This window comes from Coregonus clupeaformis, unplaced genomic scaffold, assembly GCF_020615455.1.
Source record: "Coregonus clupeaformis isolate EN_2021a unplaced genomic scaffold, ASM2061545v1 scaf1153, whole genome shotgun sequence".
NCBI lineage: Eukaryota > Metazoa > Chordata > Actinopteri > Salmoniformes > Salmonidae > Coregonus > Coregonus clupeaformis.
This window is the reverse complement of record NW_025534607.1, coordinates 66,322-87,182: the sequence shown is the minus strand read 5'-3', so window position 1 is coordinate 87,182 and position 20,861 is coordinate 66,322. Positions and strand designations below refer to the sequence as shown.

General features: G+C 44.1%; 1 protein-coding gene across 2 annotated transcripts in view; it reads right to left on the bottom strand.

The window, feature by feature from the left end:
• The window catches only part of large1 (LARGE xylosyl- and glucuronyltransferase 1), a 149,040-nt gene that overhangs the window by 85,776 nt on the left and 42,403 nt on the right, over window positions 1-20,861 (bottom strand). For both annotated transcript variants that reach the window (XM_045217624.1, XM_045217625.1), the window contains exons 2-5: window positions 16,557-16,885; window positions 9,904-9,986; window positions 4,396-4,519; window positions 3,569-3,740 (exon numbers count right to left, since the gene is read on the bottom strand). In XM_045217624.1, coding sequence (XP_045073559.1) covers window positions 3,569-3,740; window positions 4,396-4,519; window positions 9,904-9,986; window positions 16,557-16,885 — 708 coding nt within the window. The remainder of the gene's footprint in view (window positions 1-3,568; window positions 3,741-4,395; window positions 4,520-9,903; window positions 9,987-16,556; window positions 16,886-20,861) is intronic.

Genomic DNA, 20,861 nt, shown 5'->3' with positions numbered 1-20,861 from the left:
GATGTAGGAGCAGATAGAGACAGAACAGAGGGATGTAGGAGCAGATAGAGACAGAACAGAGGGATGTAGGAGCAGATAGAGACAGAACAGAGGGATGTAGGAGCAGATAGAGACAGAACAGAGGGATGTAGGAGCAGATAGAGACAGAACAGAGGGATGTAGGAGCAGATAGAGACAGAACAGAGGGATGTAGGAGCAGATAGAGACAGAACCACAGCAGAGGGATGTAGGAGCAGATAGAGACAGAACAGAGGGATGTAGGAGCAGATAGAGACAGAACAGAGGGATGTAGGAGCAGATAGAGACAGAACAGAGGGATGTAGGAGCAGATAGAGACAGAACCACAGCAGAGGGATGTAGGAGCAGATAGAGACAGAACAGAGGGATGTAGGAGCAGATAGAGACAGAACAGAGGGATGTAGGAGCAGATAGAGACAGAACAGAGGGATGTAGGAGCAGATAGAGACAGAACAGAGGGATGTAGGAGCAGATAGAGACAGAACAGAGGGATGTAGGAGCAGATAGAGACAGAACAGAGGGATGTAGGAGCAGATAGAGACAGAACAGAGGGATGTAGGAGCAGATAGAGACAGAACAGAGGGATGTAGGAGCAGATAGAGACAGAACAGAGGGATGTAGGAGCAGATAGAGACAGAACCACATCAGAGGGATGTAGGAGCAGGTAGAGACAGAACAGAGGGATGTAGGAGCAGATAGAGACAGAACAGAGGGATGTAGGAGCAGATAGAGACAGAACAGAGGGATGTAGGAGCAGATAGAGACAGAACAGAGGGATGTAGGAGCAGATAGAGACAGAACAGAGGGATGTAGGAGCAGATAGAGACAGAACAGAGGGATGTAGGAGCAGATAGAGACAGAACAGAGGGATGTAGGAGCAGATAGAGACAGAACAGAGGGATGTAGGAGCAGATAGAGACAGAACAGAGGGATGTAGGAGCAGATAGAGACAGAACCACAGCAGAGGGATGTAGGAGCAGATAGAGACAGAACAGAGGGATGTAGGAGCAGATAGAGACAGAACAGAGGGATGTAGGAGCAGATAGAGACAGAACAGAGGGATGTAGGAGCAGATAGAGACAGAACAGAGGGATGTAGGAGCAGATAGAGACAGAACAGAGGGATGTAGGAGCAGATAGAGACAGAACAGAGGGATGTAGGAGCAGATAGAGACAGAACAGAGGGATGTAGGAGCAGATAGAGACAGAACAGAGGGATGTAGGAGCAGATAGAGACAGAACAGAGGGATGTAGGAGCAGATAGAGACAGAACAGAGGGATGTAGGAGCAGATAGAGACAGAACCACAGCAGAGGGATGTAGGAGCAGATAGAGACAGAACAGAGGGATGTAGGAGCAGATAGAGACAGAACAGAGGGATGTAGGAGCAGATAGAGACAGAACCACAGCAGAGGGATGTAGGAGCAGATAGAGACAGAACAGAGGGATGTAGGAGCAGATAGAGACAGAACAGAGGGATGTAGGAGCAGGTAGAGACAGAACAGAGGGATGTAGGAGCAGATAGAGACAGAACAGAGGGATGTAGGAGCAGATAGAGACAGAACAGAGGGATGTAGGAGCAGGTAGAGACAGAACCAGAGGAGGACAGAGAAGCAGAAACAGAGACAGAGGAGCAGAGCTAGATACCTGAATCTATAGAGCTAGTTGTATCTCTTTGGCTGAACCATCACAATGACAAGCTACTATCTGCATACTGTCTCCTGGGTAACGGAAGCTTGGGAGGCGGAGACTTCAATATTAGACTTTCAGAATCCTAAACCACCAAACATTATTAATCCAAACCAATGTGTCTGCAATATGCTGCTTAGAATCCCTGCTTGGGAAAGAATGATTGGCTGGCTAGATGGAACAGAGAGTGGTTTGAATTCTAATGGAACTGTAAGTAGTTCTGAATTCTAAACATTAAAATAGCATACATTATGGTAATTCCAATTATTTTACGTCACAATTCAGTGTAAGCACTGTAGGTGGTTTGTGGTTTAATAGTTAGAATCCTAACGGATGAATGCGCTGGCTGGGGGGTTGAAAGAACAGCTAACTGAATGGGTGAGAAGTAGAAATGACAGCTAACTGAATGGGAGGTAGGGAATGGACTGGTGGGGGTTGAAAGGTCAGCTAACTGAATGGGAGGTAGGGAATGGACTGGTGGGGGGTTGAAAGGTCAGCTAACTGAATAGGAGGTAGGGAATGGACTGGTGGGGGGTTGAAAGGTCAGCTAACTGAATGGGAGGTAGGGAATGGACTGGTGGGGGGTTGAAAGGTCAGCTAACTGAATGGGAGGTAGGGAATGGACTGGTGGGGGGTTGAAAGGTCAGCTAACTGAATGGGAGGTAGGGAATGGACTGGTGGGGGTTGAAAGGTCAGCTAACTGAATGGGAGGTAGGGAATGGACTGGTGGGGGGTTGAAAGGTCAGCTAACTGAATAGGAGGTAGGGAATGGACTAGTGGGGGGTTGAAGGTCAGCTAACTGAATGGGAGGTAGGGAATGGACTGGTGGGGGGTTGAAAGGTCAGCTAACTGAATGGGAGGTAGGGAATGGACTGGTGGGGGTTGAAAGGTCAGCTAACTGAATGGGAGGTAGGGAATGGACTAGTGGGGGGTTGAAGGTCAGCTAACTGAATGGGAGGTAGGGAATGGACTGGTGGGGGGTTGAAGGTCAGCTAATTGAATGTGTCGGTGGAAGAATGGATGGTATGGAATGGAATGAATGGGAGGGAGGTAGAGAATATACAGATTGGTAGTGGTGGAAAACAGGAGTCAACTCTGAAGATCGATCCAAAGCTTCAAAGATTCACTATATGTGAATGGACTGTAACTGAGTGGGGTGGGTGGTAGAATGGATGGATGGGGGTAGGAATGAACAGGGTGGGTGGTAGAATGGATGGGTGGGGGTAGGGAATGAACAGGGTGGGTGGTAGAATGGATGGGTGGGGGTAGGGAATGACAGGGTGGGTGGTAGAATGTATGGGTGGTATGGAATGAGGGTGGGGGGTAGGGAATGAACAGGGTGGGTGATATAGAATGAGGATGGGAGATAGGATGAACAGGGTGGGTGATATAGAATGAGGATGGGAGATAGGAATGAACAGGGTGGGTGATATAGAATGAGGGTGGGAGATAGGGAATGAACAGGGTGGGTGGTAGCTAGTGGTGAAGCATAAAGTGAACTCTTAATGAAGATTGATCCGAAGCCCAGCCAGAGGCAATCCACTGTGGGACAGTAAGGGACTCATAAATCTCTGGAATCCACCTCCTCCCTTCCCCCTACCTCCCTCTTCCTCCTCGTAGAAAAACAATGGGCAAATCATCAATTTAATTTCGATTCACTTCCTGAACAGACTACTCAATTAGGAACCAAACCGAATAAAACTGACTTGAAACAGGGAGGGACTAACTGAACTTGTCCAATAAGAAACACTCATTTTTGTTTTTCTGTTGCATGTTTTGCTAGTGTGTCCCAATGAATACAACCCCTGGTAGAAGCAACAGGAAGCACAATTATCCCAACAGGAAATGATGTATTAGCCTCACCTTTGAACTTGTGGAAGACGGCCCAGAGCTCAGCGATGTCTGTAGCGAAGGTGATGTCTGTGTCCAGGACGATGACTTTCTGCAGGTCTGGGGGTAAGGTCTTGGTGAGCACCAGCTTCATCAGACCGTAGATACCGGAGTAATGCTTGTTGGGGATCCATGACACCTCAGCCTGATGGAAGAGAAGGAGGTAGAGGCTGTTAACAGACCCTAACCAGACAGTCTTGTTGGGGATCCATGACACCTCAGACAAGATTAACAAACATACAGAAACAGGCTGAACAGAGAATTTATATGTTTGAGGGGATCTGTGAGAGTGAAGGTTAACTGTACAGGGGGTTATAATGCTCAGTGTATCCTGTGAGAGTGAAGGTTAACTGTACAGGGGGTTATAACGCTCAGTGTATCCTGTGAGAGTGAAGGTTAACTGTACAGGGTGTTATAACGCTCAGTGTATCCTGTGAGAGTGAAGGTTAACTGTACAGGGTGTTATAATGCTCAGTGTATCCTGTGAGAGTGAAGGTTAACTGTACAGGGTGTTATAACGCTCAGTGTATCCTGTGAGAGTGAAGGTTAACTGTACAGGGTGTTATAACGCTCAGTGTATCCTGTGAGAGTGAAGGTTAACTGTACAGGGGGTTATAATGCTCAGTGTATCATTTGAGAGGAGTAGAGATGTGGTTGGTTGGGAAGGTAGCCAGGTAGGTGTCTCACCTTGAGTTTGTCACCCCTGTAGAAGTCTACACTCACTGCAGGGACAATCCAGGTGTGTGTGTGTGTCACGCAGGTGTGTGTGTGTGTGTGTGTGTCACGCAGGTGTGTCTCACCTTGAGTTCGTCTGCATCGTAGAAGTCTACCCTGACTGCAGGGACCATCCAGGTATGGAACAGAGACGCTAGGATCTGCTGGGCAGTAGAGTCTGTTATGATGTGGAAGTGGAGAGGGTTCCGTCTGTCACACACACACACACACACACACACACACACACACACACACACACACACACACACACACACACACACACGGAGGGAGGGAGAAGATGAGACTCAGAGCAGAGACGCAGTACTTTGAAGTAGAAATACAGAACAACATGAAACCTCTGGATATCAACAGACAGAACAACATGGAACCTCTGGATATCAACAGACAGAACAACATGAAACCTCTGGATATCAACAGACAGAACAACATGAAACCTCTGGATATCAACAGACAGAACAACATGAAACCTCTGGATATCAACAGACAGAACAACATGAAACCTCTGGATATCAACAGACAGAACAACATGAAACCTCTGGATATCAACAGACAGAACAACATGAAACCTCTGGATATCAACAGACAGAACAACATGAAACCTCTGGATATCAACAGACAGAACAACATGAAACCTCTGGATATCAACAGACAGAACAACATGAAACCTCTGGATATCAACAGACAGAACAACATGAAACCTCTGGATATCAACAGACAGAACAACATGAAACCTCTGGATATCAACAGACAGAACAACATGAAACCTCTGGATATCAACAGACAGAACAACATGAAACCTCTGGATATCAACAGACAGAACAACATGAAACCTCTGGATATCAACAGACAGAACAACATGGAACCTCTGGATATCAACAGACAGAACAACATGAAACCTCTGGATATCAACAGACAGAACAACATGGAACCTCTGGATATCAACAGACAGAACAACATGAAACCTCTGGATATCAACAGACAGAACAACATGGAACCTCTGGATATCAACAGACAGAACAACATGACACCTCTGGATATCAACAGACAGAACAACATGGAACCTCTGGATATCAACAGACAGAACAACATGTCAATTGGTAATATTAAATACAGTAATAACTACTGTCAGTATACAGCACTCTGATCAAGAGGAATTGGTCTGTTTCAAGCTGTGTACACACACAGTTTATCTGATTCAATCAAAGGCATACTAAACATGGCTATAGACATGATAGATCTGCTGCTCACATAACAAGGGTCCATCTACATGTCTGAGAGTCGGTGTATTGAGCTGTGAGGGCTTGAGAGAGGAGGCAGCACACACACTCACACTCACACACTCACACTCACACACACACAGACACAGACACACTCACACTCACACTCACACACACACAGACACAGACACACTCACACTCACACACTCACTCACACAGACACTCACAGACACAGACACAGACACACACTCACACTCACACTCACACTCACACTCACACTCACACTCACACTCACACACACACACACACACACACACACACACACACACACACACACACACACACACACACACACACACACACACACACACACACACACACACACACACACAGGACAGTGAGCTCTCTACGCCAACATGAGTTTGATTCGTATTCACAGAAATGGACTAGGAAGGGGACTACTTTGTTTCTGATCAAACACATTGCCAGGGCCTGAGAAGAAGGTCAGGTTGTGACAGGGCATCAGTAGGTGTTTCACATTGTTCTGTTCAGGGTATCAGTACGCCTGGATACTTCTGTGGTTTTCCTCCACAGCTCCGAGTGACTGTTGAGATGAATATGTCAGCTGTAATGTTTGGTGTTGCCTCTGTCTGTACTCTGGGCTGTCAGACGGAAGCACAGCTCTGGGGGTTAATAAATGCTGTCATATATAAAGCTGAACAGATGCAAGGTCTTCTCTCTAGACCCAGGATGACATTCACCAGGGATGACAGGATAGACTCCTTGTCTATAAATCGATTCCATTCAGAATATTCTTCAAAAGAGACTGTGGATTCCTGCCGTGAAATATCTTACTGGGCTCTTGCACACTGGAAGGACCTCGTTATGACACAATGGATGACATTATTTATTAACCTAAGCAATGTGTCTGATCCACACAGAATAAGAATGTGTCTGATCCACACAGAATAACAATGTGTCTGATCCACACAGAATAACAATGTGTATGTGATGCATTCAAAAAGTCAGCTACCCTATGAGAGAAGAGGAGAGGACTGTGTGAGAGTTAGTGAGTGTGTATGAGAGAGAGAGAGAGAGAGAGACAGAGAGAGAGTGAGAGAGAGAGAGAGAGAGAGAGAGAGAGAGAGAGAGAGAGAGAGAGAGAGAGAGAGAGAGAGAGAGAGAGAGAGAGAGACACAGAGAGAGAGAGAGAGAGAGAGAGAGAGAATAGAGAGATAGAGAGAGAGAGAGAGAGAGAGAGAGAGAGAGAGAGAGAGAGAGAGAGAGAGAGAGATGAGGTGACAGTAAAGTAGTGAATTACAGCCCAGGCCCAAATTACACACTGGCTGCTAACTGCAGTGTTTACGTGGCGAAGACACTTGCATTTAGAAAATATAGAAATAGCCAGAGATCTGGACTGTGTCTGTTAGCATGAGTTCCAGTTCACTTCATAATGGTTTAACTGAAATTCTCATCACAGTTTTCATTAATTAACCTGATACTCCAGGAGCTAATTAAAAAGTAGGAAGCTAAGGATGTCCCAAATAGTACCCTATTCCCTTTATAGTGGTATGTCCCTGTGGGCCCTGGTCTAAAGTAGTGCACTATAGGGAATAGGGTGCCGTTCTCTGGTCTAAAGTAGTGCACTACATAGGGAATAGGGTGCCATTCTCTGGTCTAAAGTAGTGCACTACATAGGGAATAGGGTGCCATTCTCTGGTCTAAAGTAGTGCACTATATAGGGAATAGGGTGCCATTCTCTGGTCTAAAGTAGTGCACTATATAGGGAATAGGGTGCCATTCTCTGGTCTAAAGTAGTGCACTATATAGGGAATAGGGTGCCATTCTCTGGTCTAAAGTAGTGCACTATATAGGGAATAGGGTACGATTCTCTGGTCTAAAGTAGTGCACTATATAGGGAATAGGGTGCCATTCTCTGGTCTAAAGTAGTGCACTATATAGGGAATAGGGTACGATTCTCTGGTCTAAAGTAGTGCACTATATAGGGAATAGGGTGCTATTTGGGACACAGAATAAATGTGAATCCTGTTATGCTCAGCGCTTATCCTACTGACTGATAACTAGTCATACCTCACCTCTGTCTTCTCCTACAGCTGTATGGTTTAAACCACTATAATAATAATCATTATTATAATAATATAATATGCCATTTAGCAGACGCTTTTATCCAAAGCGACTTACAGTCATGCGTGCATACATTTTTTTTTTTTTTGTGTATGGGTGGTCCCGGGGATCGAACCCACTACCTTGGCGTTACAAGCGCCGTGCTCTACCAGCTGAGCTACAGAGGACCACATTTAGGACCACCATTATCACCACTGGATCCTCTGTCTTCTCCTACAGCTGTATGGTCTAAACCACTAGAATAATAATCATTATTATCACCACTGGATCCTCTGTCTTCTCCTACAGCTGTATGGTTTAAACCACTAGAATAATAATCATTATTATCACCACTGGATCCTCTGTCTTCTCCTACAGCTGTATGGTTTAAACCACTAGAATAATAATCATTATTATCACCACTGGATCCTCTGTCTTCTCCTACAGCTGTATGGTTTAAACCACTAGAATAATAATCATTATTATCACCACTGGATCCTCTGTCTTCTCCTACAGCTGTATGGTTTAAACCACTATAATAATAATCATTATTATCACCACTGGATCCTCTGTCTTCTCCTACAGCTGTATGGTTTAAACCACTATAATAATAATCATTATTATCACCACTGGATCCTCTGTCTTCTCCTACAGCTGTATGGTTTAAACCACTAGAATAATAATCATTATTATCACCACTGGATCCTCTGTCTTCTCCTACAGCTGTATGGTTTAAACCACTAGAATAATAATCATTATTATCACCACTGGATCCTCTGTCTTCTCCTACAGCTGTATGGTTTAAACCACTAGAATAATAATCATTATTATCACCACTGGATCCTCTGTCTTCTCCTACAGCTGTATGGTTTAAACCACTAGAATAATAATCATTATTATCACCACTGGATCCTCTGTCTTCTCCTACAGCTGTATGGTTTAAACCACTAGAATAATAATCATTATTATCACCACTGGATCCTCTGTCTTCTCCTACAGCTGTATGGTTTAAACCACTAGAATAATAATCATTATTATCACCACTGGATCCTCTGTCTTCTCCTACAGCTGTTTGGTTTAAACCACTATAATAATAATCATTATTATCACCACTGGATCCTCTGTCTTCTCCTACAGCTGTATGGTTTAAACCACTATAATAATAATCATTATTATCACCACTGGATCCTCTGTCTTCTCCTACAGCTGTATGGTTTAAATCACTATAATAATAATCATTATTATCACCACTGGATCCTCTGTCTTCTCCTATAGCTGTATGGTTTAAACTACTAGAATAATTTGTATTATTATTATTCATTACTCCTGTTTACCAGTGGAATGATACCATTATTACTACTAATGAACAATACTTTTTACTGCTTGAACTCATATATCTCCCGAGTGGCGCAGTGGTCTAAGGCACTGCATCGCAGTGCTAACTGTGCCACTAGAGATCCTGGTTCGAATCCAGGCTCTGTCGTAGCCGGCCGCGACCGGGAGACCCATGGGGCGGCGCACAATTGGCCCAGCGTCGTCCAAACAAGGGAAGGGAATGGGCGGCAGGGATGTAGCTCAGTTGGTAAAGCATGGCGTTTGTAACGCCAGGGTTGTGGGTTCGATTCCCATGGGGGGCCAGTATGAAAAATTAAAATAAATAATGTATGCACTCACTAATTGTAAGTCGCTCTGGATAAGAGCGTCTGCTAAATGACAAAAAAAAAATACCTCAAATTAGTGCTCTAACTCATATCATAACTCCCGTTAGTGCTCTAACTCATATCATAACTCACGTTAGTGCAAGTCTATACCACGGAGTCCTTGCTTACTGCAGACGAGAGATGTGTGGTTTGAGCGTGTCACTACAAGCTTGATGTCAATGCGTTCTAGAAATATGGGACCAAATACTAAACTTTTGACTACTTTAATACACATAAGGGAATTTGTCTCAAAAGTGTCTCTCCACGTTAACACTGCATTCTCTCTCTCTCTCTCTCTCTCTCTCTCTCTCTCTCTCTCTCTCTCTCTCTCTCTCTCTCTCTCTCTCTCTCTCTCTCTCTCTCTCTCTCTCTCTCTCTCTCTCTCTCTCACCCCCAGAGCCCCCACAGAGGAAGAGCTGAGGGTTCACTGAGGTGGTGGCGTTGCCAAGCAACGGAGAGTAGGCGGCAGCATATTCAGATTTCTGAGAGAGGAGGGCTGCAGACAGGCCCAGCTGTGTGTGTGTGTACGTACCTGTGAAAGAGGACAGACTTGACGAGTGTCACCACATCACGACTGGCGTTGTACCCGGCGCACACGATGGCCACGTGAATGGTCTTAGAGGAGATAGAGAGATCGAGGGAGAGAGAGCGAGAGAGAGATTGAGGGAGAGAGAGGGGAAAGAACATTATTTCCATCACATTATTTTCTAAAAAGTACAACCTGATTTGTACTCTGCTTGTAGCACTAACAGAACCACTTATCACAGGTCTCTGAACACTAAGCACCATTTAGTTTAGGTAATTATTTCAGGGATCAGTGTTATTCCCACATCAAGACTAAATCCCACATTAGAACCCACTATAGTAGCACCAGAGGAAGAATAGAGTATGTGAATCACCAATAACCAGATCAAGCCCAGGGATCTTGATCTACTGCCCTCTAGAAACCAATCGGTCTTGGAAAGTCAACGTTAGCACAAGTCTAAAGCCCTTTATTCGCGGGATGCACATTTCGTCACAATATTGTTTTGAACGTTCGTTTTAGGACTGATGACCGACTGAGTGTTCTACTCAATGCATTGTCTTGACGCTGACGAAGATTTCAACAGAAGTGCATTGCAGTTGCTTGGAAATACAATGACATTTTCGAAAGGAGTCAAATCATTAGTAGGAAACCCTTTTTTGTCATCATTGTGATGACCCCAGATTGACTTTAGATCAGTGTTTCCTCTGGAAAAATGTGTAGCAGTAGGAGGGAAAGGTCGCAGAGGAGGGTTGAAGGGGGGTTGAAGGGGGGGAGGGGGTGTCCCCCGAGATCATTTTTATGTAGAAGGACTGAGGAGCTCAGTTCTGGAGACTTTTTAAAAGGACATTCTATACAAAAGCCATTAAAACTGCTGTTTTCGCGATTGCAAGAATTGTCGTGCATTGACTGCTTGTCAGAATGCATGTTTCCCTCACCATGGCAATTACAACATGAATGCACCACGAGAGGAATATTTATCTGGCATAGAACACAACAGCAAGCCGACTAGGTAAACATATCAACTTTTCTACTATGGGGTTGTTCGATTTTTCTATTCATTAATCGTTTTGTTCGCAGAGGAAAAGTACATGTGGAATGTTGTAGCATCTTCAAAATGTGGCGCATCAGAAATATTTTTTCATGTTCCATATTTTTTGGTTGTTGTTGCGTGGCGGCAATGATTTTGCCATGGCGCAGCACCACAGCAAAATGAGTGCAGCGGAAACACTGCTTCAGATGCTGTATCACTTTGGCCAGCTAACTAAGATGGAGGGCACCGCCGTAATTTTGGTAGCTAACATTAGCATTGCTAGCTATTTTAACAAAACTTTGCTTAGCTAAATTGCAACATTGCTGTCTCTCTAAAGTACAATCGCCATAAACATAATGATGGCAAAAGTTGTTTTTCCGACTAATTATTTGCCTACTTCAGCAATGTCAACGTATTTCCAGGCCACTTAGACGAAATAGTCAACATTTACAGTTCGTAATGACTGGGCATCAGTTTACTGTTGGGCATCAATATGCTGCAGCATCTGTAGAACGTTCATAACCATGGCAACAACACGACTGAGTGATAGAGGGGCCAACCTATGAATAGGGAGTCTAAATGTACAGCACTGCTCCGGTTGTCCTGCTGAGTTGAATTGGAAGAATCATATATTTAGCAACCTTACATGACTCCTGAATGACTCTTATCTGACTCATATATGAATCCTACTGCTCCTGTTGTCCTGCTGAGTTGAATTGGAAGAATCATATATTTAGCAACCTTACATGACTCCTGAATGACTCTTATCTGACTCATATATGAAATCCTACTGCTTCTGTTGTCCTGCTGAGTTGAATTGGAAGAATCATATATTTAGCAACCTTACATGACTCCTGAATGACTCTTATCTGACTCATATATGAATCCTACTGCTCCTGTTGTCCTGCTGAGTTGAATTGGAAGAATCATATATTTAGCAACCTTACATGACTCCTAAATGACTCTTATCTGACTCATATATGAATCCTACTGCTCCTGTTGTCCTGCTGAGTTGAATTGGAAGAATCATATATTTAGCAACCTTACATGACTCCTGAATGACTCTTATCTGACTCATATATGAATCCTACTTAAGTCCATTTCAGTCTCTTCTACTGATGTGAAAGGAGAGTTTCTACAGCCCGTTCCAGCTCCTCCATTTATAGCACACGGACGGTTCCTCCACTTATCCCTGATCCGGCTTGACTCAGTGGCAGGACAAACTGTCCCATTTCTCTCCTTCTGTCAAAGCCTTTCTTCCGTCTCTCCTCTCCGACCGCCTGTAGTTTGGGTGTTATCAACCCAATCAGAGGGTTTGGGTGTTATCAACCAATCAGAGGGTTGTGGTGTTATCACCCAATCAGAGGGTTTGGGTGTTATCACCCAATCAGAGGGTTTGGGTGTTATCACCCAATCAGAGGGTTTGGATGTTATCAACCCAATCAGAGGGTTTGGGTGTTATCACCCAATCAGAGGGTTTGGGTGTTATCAACCAATCAGAGGGTTGTTGTAAAGCTGGGAGGAGGAGGAGTGACTCAGACAGGGTCTTCATTAGGTCTCATCTCCGGTCCTTCTCGAAAAACGCTCACTGTTATTCCATTATCTATGATCTTCTCTACACACTCTGTTAGTCCATTGTAATAATAATAATATGCCATTTAGCAGACGCTTTTACCCAAAGCGACTTACAGTCATGTGTGCATACATTTTTACGTATGGGTGGTCCCGGGGATCGAACCCACTACCCCTGGCGTTACAAGCGCCGTGCTCTACCAGCTGAGCTACAGAGGACCACTTGTCTATGGTCTTCTCTCCAAACGCTCACTGTTACTCCATTATCTATGGTCTTATCTACAAACTATGTTAGTCAATTACCTACAGTGAGGGGAAAAAAGTATTTGATCCCCTGCTGATTTTGTACGTTTGCCCACTGAAAAAGAAATTATCAGTCTATAATTTTAATGGTAGGTTTATTTGAACAGTGAGAGACAGAATAACAACAAAAAATCCAGAAAAACGCATGTCAAAAATGTTATAAATTGATTTGCATTTTAATGAGGGAAATAAGTATTTGACCCCCTCTCAATCAGAAAGATTTCTGGCTCCCAGGTGTCTTTTATACAGGTAACGAGCTGAGATTAGGAGCACACTCTTAAAGGCAGTGCTCCTAATCTCAGCTTGTTACCTGTATAAAAGACACCTGTCCACAGAAGCAATCAATCAATCAGATTCCAAACTCTCCACCATGGCCAAGACCAAAGAGCTCTCCAAGGATGTCAGGGACAAGATTGTAGACCTACACAAGGCTGGAATGGGCTACAAGACCATCGCCAAGCAGCTTGTTGAAAAGGTGACAGTTGGTGCGATTATTCACAAATGGAAGAAACACAAAAGAACTGTCAATCTCCCTCGGCCTGGGGCTCCATGCAAGATCTCACCTCGTGGAGTTGCAATGATCATGAGAACGGTGAGGAATCAGCCCAGAACTACACGGGAGGATCTTGTCAATGATCTCAAGGCAGCTGGGACCATAGTCACCAAGAAAACAATTGGTAACACACTACGCCGTGAAGGACTGAAATCCTGCAGCGCCCACAAGGTCCCCCCGCTCAAGAAAGCACATATACAGGCCTGTCTGAAGTTTGCCAATGAACATCTGAATGATTCAGAGGAGAACTGGCTGAAAGTGTTGTGGTCAGATGAGACCAAAATCGAGCTCTTTGGCATCAACTCAACTCACCGTGTTTGGAGGAGGAGGAATGCTGCCTATGACCCCAAGAACACCATCCCCACTGTCAAACATGGAGGTGGAAACATTATGGTTTGGGGGTGTTTTTCTGCTAAGGGGACAGGACAACTTCACCGCATCAAAGGGACGATGGACGGGGCCATGTACCGTCAAATCTTGGGTGAGAACCTCCTTCTCTCAGCCAGGGCATTGAAAATGGGTCGTGGATGGGTATTCCAGCATGACAATGACCCAAAACACACGGCCAAGGCAACAAAGGAGTGGCTCAAGAAGAAGCACATTAAGGTCCTGGAGTGGCCTAGCCAGTCTCCAGACCTTAATCCCATAGAAAACCCATAATCCCAAACGTCAGCCTCGAAACCTTAATGACTTGGAGAAGATCTGCAAAGAGGAGTGGGACAAAATCCCTCCTGAGATGTGTGCAAACCTGGTGGCCAACTACAAGAAACATCTGACCTCTGTGATTGCCAACAAGGGTTTTGCCACCAAGTACTAAGTCATGTTTTGCAGAGGGGTCAAATACTTATTTCCCTCATTAAAATGCAAATCAATTTATAACATTTTTGACATGCGTTTTTCTGGATTTTGTTGTTGTTATTCTGTCTCTCACTGTTCAAATAAACCTACCATTAAAATTATAGACTGATCATTTCTTTGTCAGTGGGCAAACGTACAAAATCAGCAGGGGATCAAATACTTTTTTCCCTCACTGTATGGTCTTCCCTACAAACCCTGTTAGTCCATTATCTATGATCGTCTCTACAAAACACAGACTGTTAGACTGTTAGTCCATTATCTATGGTCTTCTCTCCAGACACTGACTGTTAGACTGTTAGTCCATTATCTATGGTCTTCTCTCCAGACACTGACTGTGGTCACAGACAGGCTGTGTGTTGGACTGACCGGCAGAATGAGGACAGGAGACATGGGCAATAAGAAATGCTCATAGCACAGTGTAGCTGGTAAAACACATCACCACTCTCTCAGGAGGCTTGCTAGGACATATGTGAAATCTCTGATGAAGGTGCAAAAACATATAATACTTATGTCATGCAATAAAATGCAAATTCATTACTTAAAAATCATACAATGTGATTTTCTGGATTTTTGTTTTAGATTCCGTCTCTCACAGTTGAAGTGTACCTATGATAAAAAATTACAGACCTCTACATGCTTTGTAAGTAGGAAAACCTGCAAAATCGGCAGTGTATCAAATACTTGTTCTCCCCACTGTATGTGAAATCTCTGATGAAGGTGCAAAAATCACAATGCCTCTTTCTCAGAGCCTTGCTAGTGACGAAAGTGTCTGAAATGGGTATTATGTAACATGGTTAAAGTTACATCAACAACCCACATGGACACAGCAGAGGGCCTATTGCATTATTACATCACAGTACTAAGACCCTCCAACAATCCTGCTGTTAGAATGACCTCTGACAGAGAGACACTTTATGAGCGTCGCCATGATATCACAATATTCAATATGACCAGGCTTTAATATGACCAGGCTTTAATACGACCAGATCTTCAATATGACCAGGCTTTAATACAACCAGACCTTCAATATGAGCAGGCTTTAATACGACCAGACCTTCAATATGACCAGGCTTTAATATGACCAGGCCTTCAATATGACCAGGCTTTAATACAACCAGACCTTCAATATGACCAGGCTTTAATACAACCAGACCTTCAATATGACCAGGCTTTAATACAACCAGACCTTCAATATGACCAGGCTTTAATACAACCAGACCTTCAATATGACCAGGCTTTAATACAACCAGACCTTCAATATGACCAGGCTTTAATACGACCAGACCTTCAATATGACCAGGCTTTAATACAACCAGACCTTCAATATGACCAGGCTTTAATACAACCAGACCTTCAATATGACCAGGCTTTAATACAACCAGACCTTCAATATGACCAGGCTTTAATACATTTACATTTTTACATTTTAGTCATTTAGCAGACGCTCTTATCCAGAGCGACTTACAGGAGCAATTAGGGTTAAGTGCCTTGCTCAAGGGCACATTTACGTCATTTAGCAGACGCTCTTAAACAGAGCGACTCACAAATTGGTGCATTCACCCTATAGGCAGTGGGACAACCACTTTACAAATTTTTTTTTTGGGGGGGGGGGGGGGGGTAGAAGGATTACTTTATCCTATCCCAGGTATTCCTTAAAGAGGAATACAACCAGACCTTCAATATGACCAGGCTTTAATACAACCAGACCTTCAATATGACCAGGCTTTAATACAACCAGACCTTCAATATGACCAGGCTTTAATACAACCAGACCTTCAATATGACCAGGCTTTAATATGACCAGGCTATTATAGGCTCTCAGTCCTTGACCTTCTTGCTAATGGTTCCCTAGAAGGTCAGTAACAGGTGAAATGCTTATATCTCCATGGTAGCGTCATGGCATAGTCACGTGTAGCTCAGTCGGTAGAGCATGGCGCTTGCAACGCTAGGGTTGTGGGTTCGATTCCCACGGGGGAACAGTATGAAAATGTATGCACTCACTAACTGTAAGTCGCTCTGGTAAATGAATAACAAAACAAAAAAAGTACAGTACTGTATATATCAAATAGAAATGTCTGTTTCGATGACCTTGAGTGTAGGCGCAAAGCTAATGGACAAAACGCAGTGCTGAAGGCTACAGTACTGGTGCATTTCTCTAGCTGGTAGAGAATCAATATCTACTATATGTGCACAGTACTGTAAAGAGAACGTGTAGTAGCAGCAAACAGACATTAGCCCTGTCTTGTACTCTGTTGCTCACTGCAAGCACAGTACTGTAAAGATCAACCGTAGGAGCAGCAAACAGACATTAATCATATCTTACTTCCTCTTAGTGTAACTCACCTCACACTTGTCTACCGGTGGTTGCTGCACACAGTCTGACCTGTTGCCCGTGGAGCCAGCTTTAAGCCCCGCCTCGTTGTCCCCTGTTCCCTCCTCCGAGTGGGTCTTGCTCTGGTTGCCGTGGTGATTGGCGTGATGGGAACCAGGGCCAGCAGGGCTACGGGGGGGTCGGCTGAGTTCACGGCGGAGAAGCTGGTTCTCCTCTTCGACCTCACGGACCCTCAGCTCCAACGCCTCCCTAGACACACCCCCTCCCAAGGCCCCGCCCCTGGCCCTGGCCGTCAACGTGGACAACTGAGGCAACAGGGGCGACAGGGGGAGGGGCTTCACTGTATAGGGGGAGGAGACAGAGAAACAGGAAGTTGATCAGAACCAATAGTGCCACATTCATTAGACCACTGAGGGCCACATTAAATCAGCTCACTGGCCAGTTGCGGCTCGTAGGCCACGAGTTTGAGACCACTGCAATAAGCCATTCGCCTGGTCCCAGATCTGTATGTGTTTAAGCCAACTCATCTTCTGCTGGCTAAAGCACAGGCAGACTAGAAGCAGGACATCATCACCTCAGGGTATAGACTCAGCAGGAATCTCAACTTCAACTTTAGCTCAACTCTTAACTCAGCTCAACTTCTCTCCATGAATCAATACGAATCGTTGACATTGCTGATATGATATGATGACAGATGAAACCAGAGCACTACAACTAAAGAAAAAGCACTTGAGACAAGGACTAATGTCACTGACTAGTGGTTAGTATCTCTATCAGCCTAGCATCACTGACTAGTATCTCTATCAGCCTAGCATCACTGACTAGTATCTCTATCAGACTAGCATCACTGACTAGTATCTCTATCAGCCTAGCATCACTGACTAGTATCTCTATCAACCTAGCATCACTGACTAGTGTTTAGTATCTCTATCAGCCTAGCATCACTGACTAGTATCTCTATCAGCCTAGCATCACTGACTAGTATCTCTATCAGCCTAGCATCACTGACTAGTATCTCTATCAGCCTAGCATCACTGACTAGTATCTCTATCAGCCTAGCATCACTGACTAGTATCTCTATCAGCCTAGCATCACTGACTAGTATCTCTATCAGCCTAGCATCACTGACTAGTATCTCTATCAGCCTAGCATCACTGACTAGTATCTCTATCAGCCTAGCATCACTGACTAGTATCTTTATCAACCTAGCATCACTGACTAGTATCTCTATCAGCCTAGCATCACTGACTAGTGGTTAGTATCTCTATCAGCCTAGCATCACTGACTAGTGTTTAGTATCTCTATCAGCCTAGCATCACTGACTAGTGGTTAGTATCTCTATCAGCCTAGCATCACTGACTAGTATCTCTATCAGCCTAGCATCACTGACTAGTATCTCTATCAGCCTAGCATCACTGACTAGTGGTTAGTATCTCTATCAGCCTAGCATCACTGACTAGTATCTCTATCAGCCTAGCATCACTGACTAGTGGTTAGTATCTCTATCAGCCTAGCATCACTGACTAGTGGTTAGTATCTCTATCAGCCTAGCATCACTGACTAGTGTTTATTATCTCTATAAGCCTAGCATCACTGACTAGTATCTCTATCAGCCTAGCATCACTGACTAGTATCTCTATCAGCCTAGCATCACTGACTAGTATCTCTATCAGCCTAGCATCACTGACTAGTGGTTAGTATCTCTATCAGCCTAGCATCACTGACTAGTATCTCTATCAGCCTAGCATCACTGACTAGTATCTATATCAGCCTAGCATCACTGACTAGTATCTCTATCAGCCTAGCATCACTGACTAGTGTTTAGTATCTCTATCAGCCTAGCATCACTGACTAGTATCTCTATCAGCCTAGAATCACTGACTAGTGTATAGTATCTCTATCAGCCTAGCATCACTGACTAGTATCTCTATCAGCCTAGTATAACTGACTAGTGTTTAGTATCTCTATCAGCCTAGCATCACTGACTAGTATCTCTATCAGCCTAGCATCACTGACTAGTATCTCTATCAGCCTAGCATCACTGACTAGTATCTCTATCAGCCTAGCATCACTGACTAGTATCTCTATCAGCCTAGCATCACTGACTAGTGGTTAGTATCTCTATCAGCCTAGCATCACTGACTAGTATCTCTATCAGCCTAGCATCACTGACTAGTATCTCTATCAGCCTAGCATCACTGACTAGTGGTTAGTATCTCTATCAGCCTAGCATCACTGACTAGTATCTCTATCAGCCTAGCATCACTGACTAGTATCTCTATCAGCCTAGCATCACTGACTAGTATCTCTATCAGCCTAGCATCACTGACTAGTGTTTAGTATCTCTATCAGCCTAGCATCACTGACTAGTATCTCTATCAGCCTAGAATCACTGACTAGTGTATAGTATCTCTATCAGCCTAGCATCACTGACTAGTATCTCTATCAGCCTAGTATAACTGACTAGTGTTTAGTATCTCTATCAGCCTAGCATCACTGACTAGTATCTCTATCAGCCTAGCATCACTGACTAGTATCTCTATCAGCCTAGCATCACTGACTAGTGGTTAGTATCTCTATCAGCCTAGCATCACTGACTAGTATCTCTATCAGCCTAGCATCACTGACTAGTATCTCTATCAGCCTAGCATCACTGACTAGTGGTTAGTATCTCTATCAGCCTAGCATCACTGACTAGTATCTCTATCAGCCTAGCATCACTGACTAGTGGTTAGTATCTCTATCAGCCTAGCATCACTGACTAGTATCTCTATCAGCCTAGCATCACTGACTAGTATCTCTATCAGCCTAGCATCACTGACTAGTGGTTAGTATCTCTATCAGCCTAGCATCACTGACTAGTATCTCTATCAGCCTAGCATCACTGACTAGTATCTCTATCAGCCTAGCATCACTGACTAGTATCTCTATCAGCCTAGCATCACTGACTAGTGTTTAGTATCTCTATCAGCCTAGCATCACTGACTAGTATCTCTATCAGCCTAGAATCACTGACTAGTGTATAGTATCTCTATCAGCCTAGCATCACTGACTAGTATCTCTATCAGCCTAGTATAACTGACTAGTGTTTAGTATCTCTATCAGCCTAGCATCACTGACTAGTATCTCTATCAGCCTAGCATCACTGACTAGTATCTCTATCAGCCTAGCATCACTGACTAGTGGTTAGTATCTCTATCAGCCTAGCATCACTGACTAGTATCTCTATCAGCCTAGCATCACTGACTAGTATCTCTATCAGCCTAGCATCACTGACTAGTGGTTAGTATCTCTATCAGCCTAGCATCACTGACTAGTATCTCTATCAGCCTAGCATCACTGACTAGTGGTTAGTATCTCTATCAGCCTAGCATCACTGACTAGTGGTTAGTATCTCTATCAGCCTAGCATCACTGACTAGTATCTCTATCAGCCTAGCATCACTGACTAGTATCTCTATCAGCCTAGCATCACTGACTAGTATCTCTATCAGCCTAGCATCACTGACTAGTGGTTAGTATCTCTATCAGCCTAGCATCACTGACTAGTATCTCTATCAGCCTAGCATCACTGACTAGTATCTCTATCAGCCTAGCATTACTGACTAGTGTTTAGTATCTCTATCAGCCTAGCATCACTGACTAGTATCTCTATCAGCCTAGCATCACTGACTAGTGGTTAGTATCTCTATCAGCCTAGCATCACTGACTAGTATCTCTATCAGCCTAGCATCACTGACTAGTATCTCTATCAGCCTAGCATCACTGACTAGTATCTCTATCAGCCTAGCATCACTGACTAGTGGTTAGTATCTCTATCAGCCTAGCATCACTGACTAGTATCTCTATCAGCCTAGCATCACTGACTAGTATCTCTATCAGCCTAGCATTACTGACTAGTGTTTAGTATCTCTATCAGCCTAGCATCACTGACTAGTATCTCTATCAGCCTAGCATCACTGACTAGTGGTTAGTATCTCTATCAGCCTAGCATCACTGACTAGTATCTCTATCAGCCTAGCATCACTGACTAGTATCTCTATCAGCCTAGCATCACTGACTAGTATCTCTATCAGCCTAGCATCACTGACTAGGGTTTAGTATCTCTATCAGCCTAGCATCACTGACTAGTATCTCTATCAGCCTAGCATCACTGACTAGCATCTCTATCAGCCTAGCATCACTGACCAGTATCTCTATCAGCCTAGCATCACTGACTAGTATCTCTATCAGCCTAGCATCACTGACTAGTGGTTAGTATCTCTATCAGCCTAGCATCACTGACTAGTGTTTAGTATCTCTATCAGCCTAGCATCA